At 35.6% G+C, this 12,492-nt stretch overlaps 2 protein-coding genes and 1 long non-coding RNA gene across 8 annotated transcripts in view; all 3 read left to right on the forward strand.

Annotated features, from left to right (window-relative positions):
• The first annotated feature begins 2,031 nt into the window (after positions 1-2,031).
• LOC6575361 (solute carrier family 25 member 45) lies at positions 2,032-3,841 on the forward strand. 2 transcript variants are annotated; one of them, XM_002001337.3, is made up of 5 exons: positions 2,032-2,203; positions 2,790-2,902; positions 2,950-3,190; positions 3,254-3,368; positions 3,426-3,841. In XM_002001337.3, the coding sequence occupies exons 1-5, from the start codon at positions 2,158-2,160 to the stop codon at positions 3,805-3,807; spliced, it is 897 nt and encodes a 298-aa protein (XP_002001373.1). In that variant the 5' UTR covers positions 2,032-2,157; the 3' UTR covers positions 3,808-3,841. The 2 variants fall into 2 exon arrangements, with proteins under 2 accessions (XP_002001373.1, XP_015023437.1); XM_015167951.3 differs by lacking the exon at positions 2,032-2,203 and having other exon boundaries at positions 2,810-2,902; positions 2,967-3,190.
• A 325-nt stretch (positions 3,842-4,166) lies between these two features.
• LOC6575362 (sodium/potassium-transporting ATPase subunit alpha) overlaps positions 4,167-12,492 on the forward strand; it is a 32,476-nt gene continuing 24,150 nt past the window's right edge. For 4 of the 5 annotated variants that reach the window (XM_032733571.2, XM_032733572.2, XM_032733570.2 and 1 more), the window contains exon 1: positions 4,167-4,254. In XM_032733571.2, coding sequence (XP_032589462.1) covers positions 4,231-4,254 — 24 coding nt within the window. In that variant the 5' untranslated portion in view covers positions 4,167-4,230. The remainder of the gene's footprint in view (positions 4,255-12,492) is intronic. The other variant, XM_015167955.3, reaches the window with a different exon arrangement.
• Positions 5,528-7,593, forward strand: LOC122757016. Its single transcript, XR_006356904.1, has 2 exons — positions 5,528-6,984; positions 7,041-7,593. It is a non-coding gene; the product is annotated as an uncharacterized LOC122757016 (long non-coding RNA).

A 12,492-nucleotide genomic window follows, 5' to 3' on the forward strand; every position in this document is an offset into this window, starting at 1 on the left:
GATTATAAATTGTTATTAATTTAGATGTAGATGTTGGGTTGATTATTTTTTGATTGCAGCCGTATATATGATGAATAAAATTGTGTCTGTGAAACGTAAAATATGATATGAAAACATATGAAGAGTTACAAAAACAAATGAAAACATGTTTAAAAATCTTAAAAAGTAAATGTGCAAAAACGAAAATTAAACATATATATACATATGTATATGTATAAATGAATCTAAAGGAAAGTTTTGCATCTTTATATTAGAGAGAGACAAAGAGAGTAAATTAACTAAAAACTAAAACATTTCAAAAGCAATAGACTCAAAGTAGAAGAAGTGGATAAGAAGAAGAAGAAAACTCATTTGCTGGCATGTCACAAGTTGCATCAGTTAGGCAACTAACTCTATGTGCAAATGGCAGAGTAATTTTCAAATGCAGCTCTAGCGAAGCAATAAAGTAAAAACTAAAAAAAAAATAATTATATATTAAAATTAAAGTATTAAAGAAAAAGAAGTTGCGTAACTAACTATACAAATCAAAGTTTAGCAAAAAACAAAAACAAAAAAATAATATACTCATTTCACTTTCCTGAATGAGTATAATATAAATTAAAATGCTCTAGCCACATGCCACATGCCACGCCCCCTACTATATCCTGTCTAGCAGCAGCCGCATAAAACTCTCTTAGTTAATGTTAAAAATTCACATAGAAAAGCCAAGTGAAAATGAAAAAAAAAAATAAATAATAATAATAATAAAAATAAAATAAAATATTAAAAATATATATTAAATATAGAATTGTAAAAAAAAAAAAAACACAGAGAATATATGTTAAAAATGCCTGATAAATGAGAACATATATATACATATATGCATACATATATGTATATCTATATAAGGAGTTCTGTATTTTTTTTTTTAATTTGTGATTTTTTTAATTTTTGTTTTTTCTGTTGCGCTTTGAGTTAATGTTTTTAGCCTGCTTTCTTAAACTTGAAACCATTAAGTATAGTTTTTATGTATTTATATGTATAAAAATAAATAAAATAAAGAAGCAGAGTTATACAAATAAAAACAAAAGCATGTTAAAGAAAAAAAAAAAAAAAAAAAAAAAAAAAAATTAGCCAGCTAAAAGTCTAAGCAAAACTCGTTAAGTACTTTTAGAGACAAAGAAATAAAAATAAAAAATATTGTACTAAAAAAGAAAATATATACATAAAAATAAAACCGCATCATAAAGTAAACAAAAAAAAACTATATAAGTCGCTTTAACAAATATTAAAACATATTGCATAAATTATAAAATGTGAAATATTTTCTTATGTTCTAGACTTGTAAAGACATCATATAACCTATCTATGGAATTTTCTTGGTTCGTATTGCTCTAGGTTTTTAAAATTTTTCTGTTTATTATTTTTCGCCCCAAAACATAAAAAAAAAAAAAAAAAAAAACAAGAAAGAACTAAAATCTTATGCTGAGTATAACAAAAAATAAATACATTTAAACAAAAAGAAAAAAAAAGCGAAAAATACAAAGAAATTATGATAAAATAAATGAAAATGAATATATATAAAAAATTATATATATATGAATATTATATGTATAAAATAAATATGTTTAGTTGGTTGCTTTCAGCAAGTAGGTAAAGCAGTAATCTAAGCAGTTGCTATCGAGTGCACGAGCAATGGAGAGGCAAATAGATCAATCAACAACAACAATAAAACAATGACATTTAGTATGTATATATACATGGCCCGTGGATTTTTCATTTGTAGCAGTCAGAGCTTGAGAGCAACTCAAGCAGTGTACAAAAAATGGAGTTGGCTAAAAAGCAGTACAGCGCTTATAGTGATATTCGGAGTCACTGAACAGTGATCTGCTACATATCAAACAAGCAGTTCACTTACCAACATGCCAGAGTGAGAGAGATCACTTAACATAATAGATTCAACTTGCAACTCACCTCATAGCATCGAGCCTTTGACAGCAGCAAAGCTCGCCGAACCGTCAAGCTTATAGACATGCACCACAGCGCTCCGATTGGATTGCAGTCGCAAAGCTCGCGCTGCCAAATGCAGTCGTCAAAAATCCGCAGCAAAAATTAAAAAATCAATAAAAGGAATTGATAATCCAAAGGCGCAACTGCATTTAGAAAACGTGAAGAACTATGAAGTGGGAGAACTATTGTGATTTTGTGGCCGGCTGTGTCGGTGGTAAGTTTCATAGATTCCTTCAGTTTAGGGTTTTATGTCTTAAATGTGGCGCGAATATTGCGTCATTCGCGCAAAGACACTTGTTGGCGGCTCTGACAGCTACAGTGAAAACCAAGTTGGAGAATTGTTGGTTTGACGCTAATTGCATGAGTTGTGTCAATTGATGCTGTTGCTCTAAACAGTTTTTCTTGGACTAGGCGAAGTTTTACATGTGTTATTAGCTGTTCGTTATAGTGAGCTTTCACTGTAGCTGCCAACAGCGACGTCACGGTCAAGTTCACGTGTGTGGCGCCCCTGATCCGAGGCGTATTTTTAACGGTCGTAATAGAGAGCGGTGCGAGAGGAGAGGGCTAGATAAAGAGAAGAAAGAGAGCGATAGAGGAAGGCAGAGAGGAAGAGCGAGTGAAAGTGAATTAGAGAGACAGAGATAGCAATAGCAGTAAGAGATAGAAATATTGGGCAAAAGACAATTGAAATTCTTGGCAATTCGCCCGTTAATTATAATTTCTTGTATTTTCTTTAATTAATATTATTGTTGACTATATTTGAATTATGGCAAAAAAAAAAAAAAAAAAAAAAAAAACAGGTGCTTGCGGCGTTCTGGTGGCCCATCCTTTGGACACGATCAAGACGTGGCAACAGGCGTCGAACACGTCCGTCGTGACGGCCATCCATCAGATCTACAAGCGGAACAATGGGGTAAGCGATTGGCCCTCGGGTAGGAAACAGTTGACAACGCTTTAAAGATTAACGGTTACTACAGGGGCATGCTCTTCCCGCTGATGTCGACGGGCGCGATCAACTCGATTCTGTTCGGCATCTATGGCAACCATTTGAGGCAGCTGCGACGCGTCTGCCACAGTGACTACCAGCGGGAGCAGCTCGAGTATCACAACATGTTCCTGGCCGGATCGGTGGCTGGGTTCGTGCAGTCCTTCATCGCGTGTCCCATGGAGCTGATCAAGGTGCGACTGCAGACGCATTGCTGTAAGTAGAATGGGAATGGGGTTGAGGTCTACAGTGCTTACTCTGGCAATTCTTGGACTTCAGACTATAACGACTACCTCTATGGCCAGCGTAGAACAGCCTTCGGCACCTTCAAGCGCATAGTGAAGAACGACGGCATCTCGGGCTTATATCGCGGACTCTTGCCGATGATGTGCCGGTGAGTGGCGGGAACTCAGGTTAAGCTAAGTCTATTATATATATTTCCGATTCGTAGAGATGTGCTGCCTTATGGCATCTATATGCTGGTCTATCGCCATGCGTCACGCTACATGGAAAATTCGGAGTTTGTGCGCAAGCATCGGAAGGCATCGAATGCAATTAATATCAACTTGCTGATTACAACATTTGCCGGCGCCTGGGCGGGCGTGCTGTCGTGGGTGTGCGTGATACCCTTCGATGTGGTCAAAACCATAATGCAAGCGGATGAGAATCATAAATTTCGAGGCATAATGCATTGTGTTCAGGTCAACTATAGAGCGTATGGCTGGCGGAGTATTTTTCGTGGCAGTTGGATGCTGCTGGCGCGTGCGATACCCTTCAATGCGGCCACATTTTTGGGCTATGAGTATTCGTTGGAATTGTGTCATAATTATTAGAGATCAAATAAACAAAGCGCGGTTAAATTTCAAATGTATTTAAATTACTTAACAGCAAACGGTTAAGGCTTTTGCTGTTAGCGTTTACAGTGTGAAGAACTTTTTATGGGACAGTATTTTGTTTTAGCACTCCGGCAGCACCTGTATCTGTTAACTGTTGCTGTTACGAATGCAGCCTAAAATAATGCTTTAAAAATTTAAATGCAAATTTACCAAGCGCATAGCACTAAATCTTTATAGTACTATGTCAGTTTAGGTTTATTTTATAAAAAATATAGTAAATGCATGATTTGTTCTCAATTTCTGTTAACGCAAATTTGACGTATGTTAAGAGCGCATTTCAGCTGTCTGAATAACACAGCGCTGTTAACACAGCAAGAATTAACATTCAGCAATCGATAGAAAATTTTATATCGATAAAACATGGCGTTAAGGTCGGATTACGAGGTGAGCTGAGCGCAATAAATAAACTAAAATTTTATAATAAAACTAAGTTAATTAAGGCTAAAAAATAGTGCAAACAATTGTTGACATATATTATGATAAGTGTGTGTAAAAAAATGTGCAAAAGTCCAGTTGAAATGTGGCTAAAACTATGTTCGAGTTTTTCGAGGTGTGTGTTTGACGGTAGAGCAACAACAACAACAGTGCTGAGCGGGCGTTTTTTTTTTTAATGGAAAAATCGAAACTCTAATATGTGTGTGTGTGTGTGTCAGTGTGTTATTGGTTTTGTTGGTAGTGTACGCTGCAAGCCGACGCCCTTAGGCGACGCCAGGCTTATTAATTTGTTTATGGCTGTTGTTTTTCTGGTAGTCTGCAAGTGTAAATTGGGTGGAGACGTTGCAGCGCTTTTTATTTGATCCTATTGGATGGTTTAGCTGACACAGCCTAATGTTGCTGATGCTGTTGTTGTTCTTGTTGTTAGCATGATCAATAATATGAAGTTGGCCCAGTGTGTCTTTGCAGCAAGCTGGTTTTTTTAATGTTCTTTTCATGAGCTGTCTTTCGCTCGTTCGCTTGTTCGTTACACTCTCTCTGTCTCTCTTTGCCGTGCACTCTCTTCACTGCTCTCTCCGTGTCAGCTCAGGTGTGGTGCTCGTTGGCATTCGGATTGTGGGCTCGTGTTTGATCGGCTTAGTTTGAATCGCTTTATATGTAGCGCACTCTTCGCATTCACCTGGCCGCCACTTTCGCTTACGCGCACATTTTGTTGTTGTTGGTGGTTCTTTGCTCCGTTCATGCGCAAAGCTCAGCTGCTCTTTCCAGTCGCCCTGCTCCAGTGCGCCTGCTCTGCCTCTCTGGCGTTGCCTATGATTGAAAGCTTTCTGCTTTCCAGATTGGAAAAGTTTGTTGTTGTTGTTGTTGATTTTTGTCTCGTATTATGGCTTACATAACCGGTACATTTCCAGCAAGCTGAGGGCTGTTCTCTCTGTCCACTGTTGGCATGCAATCGACATACTGCCACGCCTCCGTGCCCAATACGCCTCAGATTCAGTGGAAACATGTTTTTACCATTGGAATCTCAGACCCAGTCCGAGTCCAAAGAGACACCCAATAGAAACAACCCTCTTTCTCTCTTTATCTGCTTCTTCCTCGCCTCTCGCTCTTCTTTTGCTTGTTGAGCACTTTTTTTCTTTGAAGCTTTTTATCATTTTTTTCCGGAATCGGTGTCATTGGGGCGCGTCATGCCCTGCTAATTATAAGCAAATGTATTTTGTTCCTACTTGTCTTCAGTTTCCTTCTCCACATCTCCTCTGTTCTCTTCTCTTCTCTTTTGATAATCATATCAAAAAGTTGCCTTTGGTCGGTCCGATGACTTAATTACGGAGCAAACCTTGATTTAATGCCCTTAAGCTGTGTCCTTTGTGTGTTTGTATATACATAGGTAGTAAAATGTTTTTCCCAGAAATTTATTAAGATTCTATTTGTTGACATTTCTTTTAGATAGCAACTAATTATATTCGAGGTTTTCTAGACTGTTTATCTGCATCCAGCCAAAGTATTTTTCCATCGATTATTAGTATCAATCTTCGTCAATCTGTATACATAAAAAAAACTCAAAACTTAGTTCGTTTAATTTTGTTCAACAACTTGCTCCAATTTGCGAGTGTCTACTGTAATATATGTTTTTTTCACGCACATCGGTCGCATTTGCAAGTCGAAACATAATTTAGCTGCCGCATGGCATGGCATAATTCAGCCACGCCCCCTGCCTAACAGCCCCCCTGACTACTGTTTCGCATGCTGAGTCATGCGCTTTCAATTTGAATCAATTTAGATGAGGGAAAGAGAGAGAGAGCGAGAGAGAGAGAGAGAGAGGGGGAAGCAAAGCCACAAAAAATCAAGACTGAAACTATAATCAGATAATTTGGCTGCTGTTTTATATACAGAGCTGTTCCCTAGAACTTTGAGTATATATAATAGGAGCAATTGATAAGTGAATGCTATAGTGGGCAGGGCTCGACTAGGATATACCCGGAATCCCCTTCCTCTGCTGTTGCTGCGAATATTCTAGATAACAACATGAAACATACTCCAGCTGGGCGTGTTATAGGAGTGTACAACATGTGTAAGATGTGATGATGTTAGCTTCAATAGGTTCTAATATACAGCCAGACGGAAAGTATAGGCAAATAAAGTCAGTTAATAATTGGCTAAATTGTCTCGACTCTTGCCTTTATTGCCGAATATATGTACATGTATTCATATGCTCTTCGTGCGTCATAAGTTTTAGAGTGTATAAACCGCAAAATACTAAGTGCTATGCTAATTTCTAATATGTGGTACACTCTATATAAATACATCAATTATCAAATGAGCTTTGCTCTATGAGTCAGAAAATTAAAATAAACGCCGTTGAAGTCTTGTAAGTGGAAAACTAATGAAAATGTTTCGTTGTTCAACTTTAATGAGATTCAGCAGACAGTTTTTGAAAGGGGGGTATAACTGATATTAAAGGAGAAAAGAAATGGAGTTAGAGTTTTATAGATGAATAAAAAGATAAATGATTCTCTGATAGATTAAAGATTTGTAATAAATTTAAAACACTCTGACAACATAGAACTGTCATTTCAAAATAATTTATTGTTATTATATTCCTTAAAAAATATCTTGATCTACGTGCTCTAAAATAATTGAAAACCCTATCGAAAAAATCAGTTATAATTCTACTGCTAAGTAAATTTTAATCAAATATTGTTGACCTAATGCATTATTGACTTGAGTCTTACTAGAGTTTTATACGAATACTTATGAACTAAGTACTAATAGCATGTGGGGGGCTGGTCTAGACTCTATCAAAATGCTGATTAGCTGTTGTTGTTGTTGTTGTTTTCGTCTCTCTCTCTTGGCTGGCTTGGTCGTTTGGCGTACGACGATAATAGACTGGAAAATACTGGAAAATAATTTTTTGCATCGGCTTTACCAGTGCCGTGTCTTGTTTTAGCCGGTGCCACAATCAAAGTGTGTCAACAAATTAATAACGGCACTTTAATTCAATTAAATGCCAATAAAAATCTAATCAATTGTCTATTTAAAGACATACAAAATAACAAATATGCCGCAACGATCTCTACGTGAACTCGAGCACAGATGAGCAGCTGAGCCGCTGATTAGAGACTCTCGAAATACCCTATAGATATGTTAGGGCTTATTTAATTTAAACGAACAAAACTCTTGAAATTATAAGTAGATTATTATTGTTAGTAATTATTATCATAAATTGTATTACTATTATTATTAAAATATTACAAAAGATGATTATATTCAGTTAAAAGTATGACTAAATAATACTATAGTTATTTCACTCATAGAAAAAATCTCTTAAAGGTTTAAGCTGTTTATTAAAATATAAACAAATTTGCTTTCGGAAAAATTCGATAATAATCGATATACAATTTCTTTTCTCACTCTATGAATATATTTGGCAAACATGTCACATTCTGTATGCTATATATGAAAATTAACAGCTATGTTGCTTTACTTTTCGTAATATCTTCTTCACTTACAGAGTGTGTTGTAGTCTGTCAAACTCTCCAGAGACCTGCTTTACATACATCTGTAAATTATTCATTAGATGTTGACTGCTTGTTGCCTTGCCAATTGATTGCACCTCAGGTGCTCGAGCACCTGTGCACAAGGACTTGCACCTGCCGCTGTTAATTCATGTGCTACCTGTGTGATGCATGTGCCACATGATTTCCACTTGTATGCAATTGCATAACTGACTTGTTAAAGCAAAGTAGAGTACATATACAATTATCTCCTCAGCTGGCATCACGTTCTCGTGTTATCAACACGATTTCGACACCTGTAGATAAGCTCATTTTCTGCACTGTGCCACGCCTGCACAGTGTCTCATTCAGTGCGAATCGATGAGACGCACCTCGAGACGGCGGCGGCTCAAGCGAAAGGTCGCTGTGACGACCCTGCCTGTGACGACGCTTTGTCATGTTTGTCCATCGGTTATCGGCAAGAAGAAGAGATTAAGAATAATAAAAAGAGCTCAAATGTAGAGTCTGTGTGTGTGACTGGGTCAAGTATTTGCAATTATGTGACATATGGATATATATATAGTAAGATGTGTAAAGGTTTTCGTTTTTTAGGGTACTTGAAATTGAACTTTGTTCTAGCTAAAGGTCATATGAGATTGAATCGATAGACTAAAGTCGAAATCTATAAGAGATATGAGATGAGCAAAGTAAATAAGATACAATATATAGTAATACTATATAATATACAAGATCTTTTGAGAATATGCTCGAGGTATATATCCATATTTCAAGTTTCAAGTTTCTCTATTGATCTAGCGAAGCACAGATTGATATGCCCTTACCTTAAGAGTGAGTAATTACGCTGATCAAGACAAATGTAGTCTATGAGAATAACTACCTATAAGAATTTAGTCAAATATTACTCATTTGTAGTCTTATGTAGAGATCGCTACAATTGAAGTAAACTGCAAATATGATCAACTTATCTTATCACTTAAAAGCAGACGTATCTTTCTTGACCAGACATTTTATACTATATACTGCATGTGTATCTAGCCATATGATACTTCACTGTCTGATAATAAAGTCAACAATTCGACTGATTTTAAAAGTTAAATTTGTAAAATGTAAGAGAAGAACAGTTTACAAGGAAGTTAGGAAAAGTTAGGTTGAATATATTAAATTTATCACTTTTTTTTTGAGTATATATATTTGATAGATAATAGTTATAGTTAGATAGACAGACATCTATTTCTATAAAAGAAGCTTATTCTTGAAGAGAAAAGAGAGAAATTTATATTCTCAGATATGTTTTGATATATCCCCTATCTATCGATATAGTTTAAGTACTTAAGACTTAAATAGGATGAATTCTTGCATACTTTGTAGAGCTTTTGCTAAGTTTTTAATTTCTGACCGGTTCAAACAAGCCAGCTGCTGTTCGCTGTAGCTCACAGCTAAACTCGAACTTACACACACTCGCACACACACAGTTTCAGCTGATAGACACGCATTGTTGATGGCATCAGACGAGAACAATTACCGCAATTTGTGAGCATTGCTTGTGGGGGAGTCAATCACTCAAGTTGAGATTTATAGCGAAAGAATTCGCAAATGACAAGAGAGAAAGAGGGGAGAGAAGAGAACTAATAACAAAGAAAACCCAATGCCGATAGCCGAACTTTTTAAATATTTATGATTAACTGCAGATGTTTGGGCCAAATCAAGTGAGGGCAGACTTTTATGGCTGTTGCTAAGAGTTGAAATAGATTCGATGTTGATGAATGTGTGTGGATCTGTAGAGAGTGCTCGACTAACAGATACTCTGCTAGTTAATGTTCTGGCTATATGTCACTAGTGAAGCAAAGCGAGGAACATTTATATAGGAGAGTTAATTAATAGGCATATAACTTAACAAACACAACATGTTCGACTGTCAGATACCCTATATACAAATATGCTATCATAGAAATATGATGATAATGATATATTTATAATGAGTTCTATTCTTGACATGACAATAAAGTAGATGCAAGGTGAAAGAATTTACTATATACTTTCAACTTTCATGTATGTAGGGTATAAAGAGAGCCATGGCAAATACACATTTGCCTCTTGGCCTTGTCTAAGAAGTGTTGAATGTAAAAACTTGATAATGCCCACTTTAGTACTATATTGAAATATATATGTATATATGCACACATATCTCACATTGATAATGCGAACAATTGACATGGCAGTTGATGCAAGACAACTCGGAAAGTCGTTGGGCATGAATGTATCTCAATTGTGCATAAATCGCCTTCTGTGCCACAGTTTGTCGCACTTGGCATCTTTGCAACTGCTACATAAATTGTCATATTAAACTTTTATTTAATTTAATGCCACACACACACACACACTTATACACATGTACAGCATCCAAATTGTGACACTTGCTAAACACACAGATAGAATGTTTACACTTGTAGATACACAGATTGAGATACAGATACAAATACAAATACAAAAGATGTGCCTGGCCGCAATTTGTTATAATTTAAATACAATTCAATGCGAGTAGCTGCTGACGTCGATCTCTTCCACTCATCATATTTCCTTCCAAACAAATCACAAAAAAAGAGAAGAAGATGATGAAGAATATTATGGAATAATTCTGAAAATGATAATAATGACAATTATCTATCTTACGATCTTAATTAAACAAAATATTGTTTAGAAAAGGATTAATGGAAGAGAAAGTGAGGAGAGAGAGGAGAGAGGTAAATAGAGAAAAGGGAAAATAAATAAGAATTACAGAGAGCAACTATGAAATTTGATGGGGACAGCAATTAGGGAGAATGAAAGAATGTATAGAAAAAACAGAGTATTTCTATACAGAGCAGAGAAAGGCAAACAAATAGAGAGAGGACAGAAAGCGAAAGAGGGAGGGAGAGAGGAAGAACTGATATACAACTGATATATACAATGATATACCGAGAGATGAGTCAAAAGAAAGTGAGAGTTAAAATAAGGAGAGAATGAGACAGAGACTAATTATACGCAAAGATATTATATTGCATGCAGTAGATCTATTTGCCATAATAATCTACATAAAATGTTATATTCCCTGGTATTATTGTTACTCAATAAATAAATCACGACTTTTGCTTGCTCAGTATCTCATATTTACGTATGCGTAGCGAAATATAAATAATATTTATCATGTTTGACAATCTCTTAACGATAAGTCATAACGTAAGTAACTGTTTTGATTGCTGTTAAATTATTTTTGTTATTAAACAATCGAATCGGAATCAGCGATAAGACGTCGTCCACAATAGTCAAATGTGTGGCGGAATCACTTGAGTGTAACTGGTTTGCGCACTTGGCTCGAACTAGTTGCGTCATCAATAGATAAGCTCTATCTATATAAATCTGGCAATAATTTGGACTATGGAAACGTGATTCGGTTTCCAGGCCACAAAAACTCGACGGGATATGGACAAGGTTGTCTTTCAATTTGTGCGGTCTCTTAATGCGTTTTTAATTCCATTTTCCCACCATTTACAATCCTAGAGATGTCTGCCAATGTATGTGTGTGTCTCAATTAGAATGTGTCAGCATTTGCCGACTTTGGCTCTGACTGTCGCTTGCTTAGTCTGCTTAAATAGGTTAACCCACACATGACCATCAGTCGAAGCAGTTAATTGCTCTAATTTAGTGGTATACCTTTAAGATAGTCTATCTGTAATACTTGTCTATACAAAAAAATAAAAAAATAGAAACAATAGTATTCTATTTAGTATTTGAATCAAGTGGAAACTTCCACATCATTCCCAACGTAGGGAATGCTACATATATCAGAAATTGTTGAGCTATATTTTGTATTCTACTTTATTTTGTTTGTCGGAATAGGCTATCTCAGTTGTTATCTCTGCGTGTGGCTCGCACAAATACTCTGGAAATAACTGGGTATCATGTTTAGCAGTGCTACCTATAAGCTTAATTAAACGTGCTTTATGATAAACAAATATGACTTATCAGCAGATATATTAAGTACTCTCTAAATGGGATTTTCGACCAACTAGCAACAAGACAAATCTCCATTAAAACCATGTAAATTCTATAGTATATACAAAGAGAGAGAGAGAGAGAGTGAGAATAAAATGCCAGAATCAGAGAAGAAACAGAGACATAAAACAAGATAAAGATAGATTGATTGTATTGATATATCAATTATAGAGATATAATACAAGATAACGAGAGAGATTGTATTGATTATACATTTCGAAAATATTCTGCGTTTGTAATACTGTTGAGTGGAGTAAATACCCAAAAAAGGATTACTAATTGATCTGAGTATCCTTGCAATATCCTCCTCAACTACTTTTTCTGTAATTAATCTGTATATACAATATACTAATCTGTAAAAACTCTTTTCTTTTCATTCATAACGAGTAGAAAGACCGAGAAATTAGTTTCTAAGTCAGATCTAAAAATTTTCCCATCCAATCACAATGGACGTGTAGATGAAGAAGAAGAAGAAGAAGTGAGCACACACGCGCTGAGTGCATATTACTATACAGGGTATCCATTTGTGTGTGTGTGTGTGCCACTTGGCTCTTTGTTTAGTTGCTGGTGTGTGTGTGTGTGTGTGTGTGTATAGAAATATATGCACACATATTTTAATTTTGATTAAAATTTATTGCGC

The sequence above is a fragment of the Drosophila mojavensis genome, unplaced genomic scaffold (assembly GCF_018153725.1).
Source record: "Drosophila mojavensis isolate 15081-1352.22 unplaced genomic scaffold, ASM1815372v1 contig_231, whole genome shotgun sequence".
NCBI lineage: Eukaryota > Metazoa > Arthropoda > Insecta > Diptera > Drosophilidae > Drosophila > Drosophila mojavensis.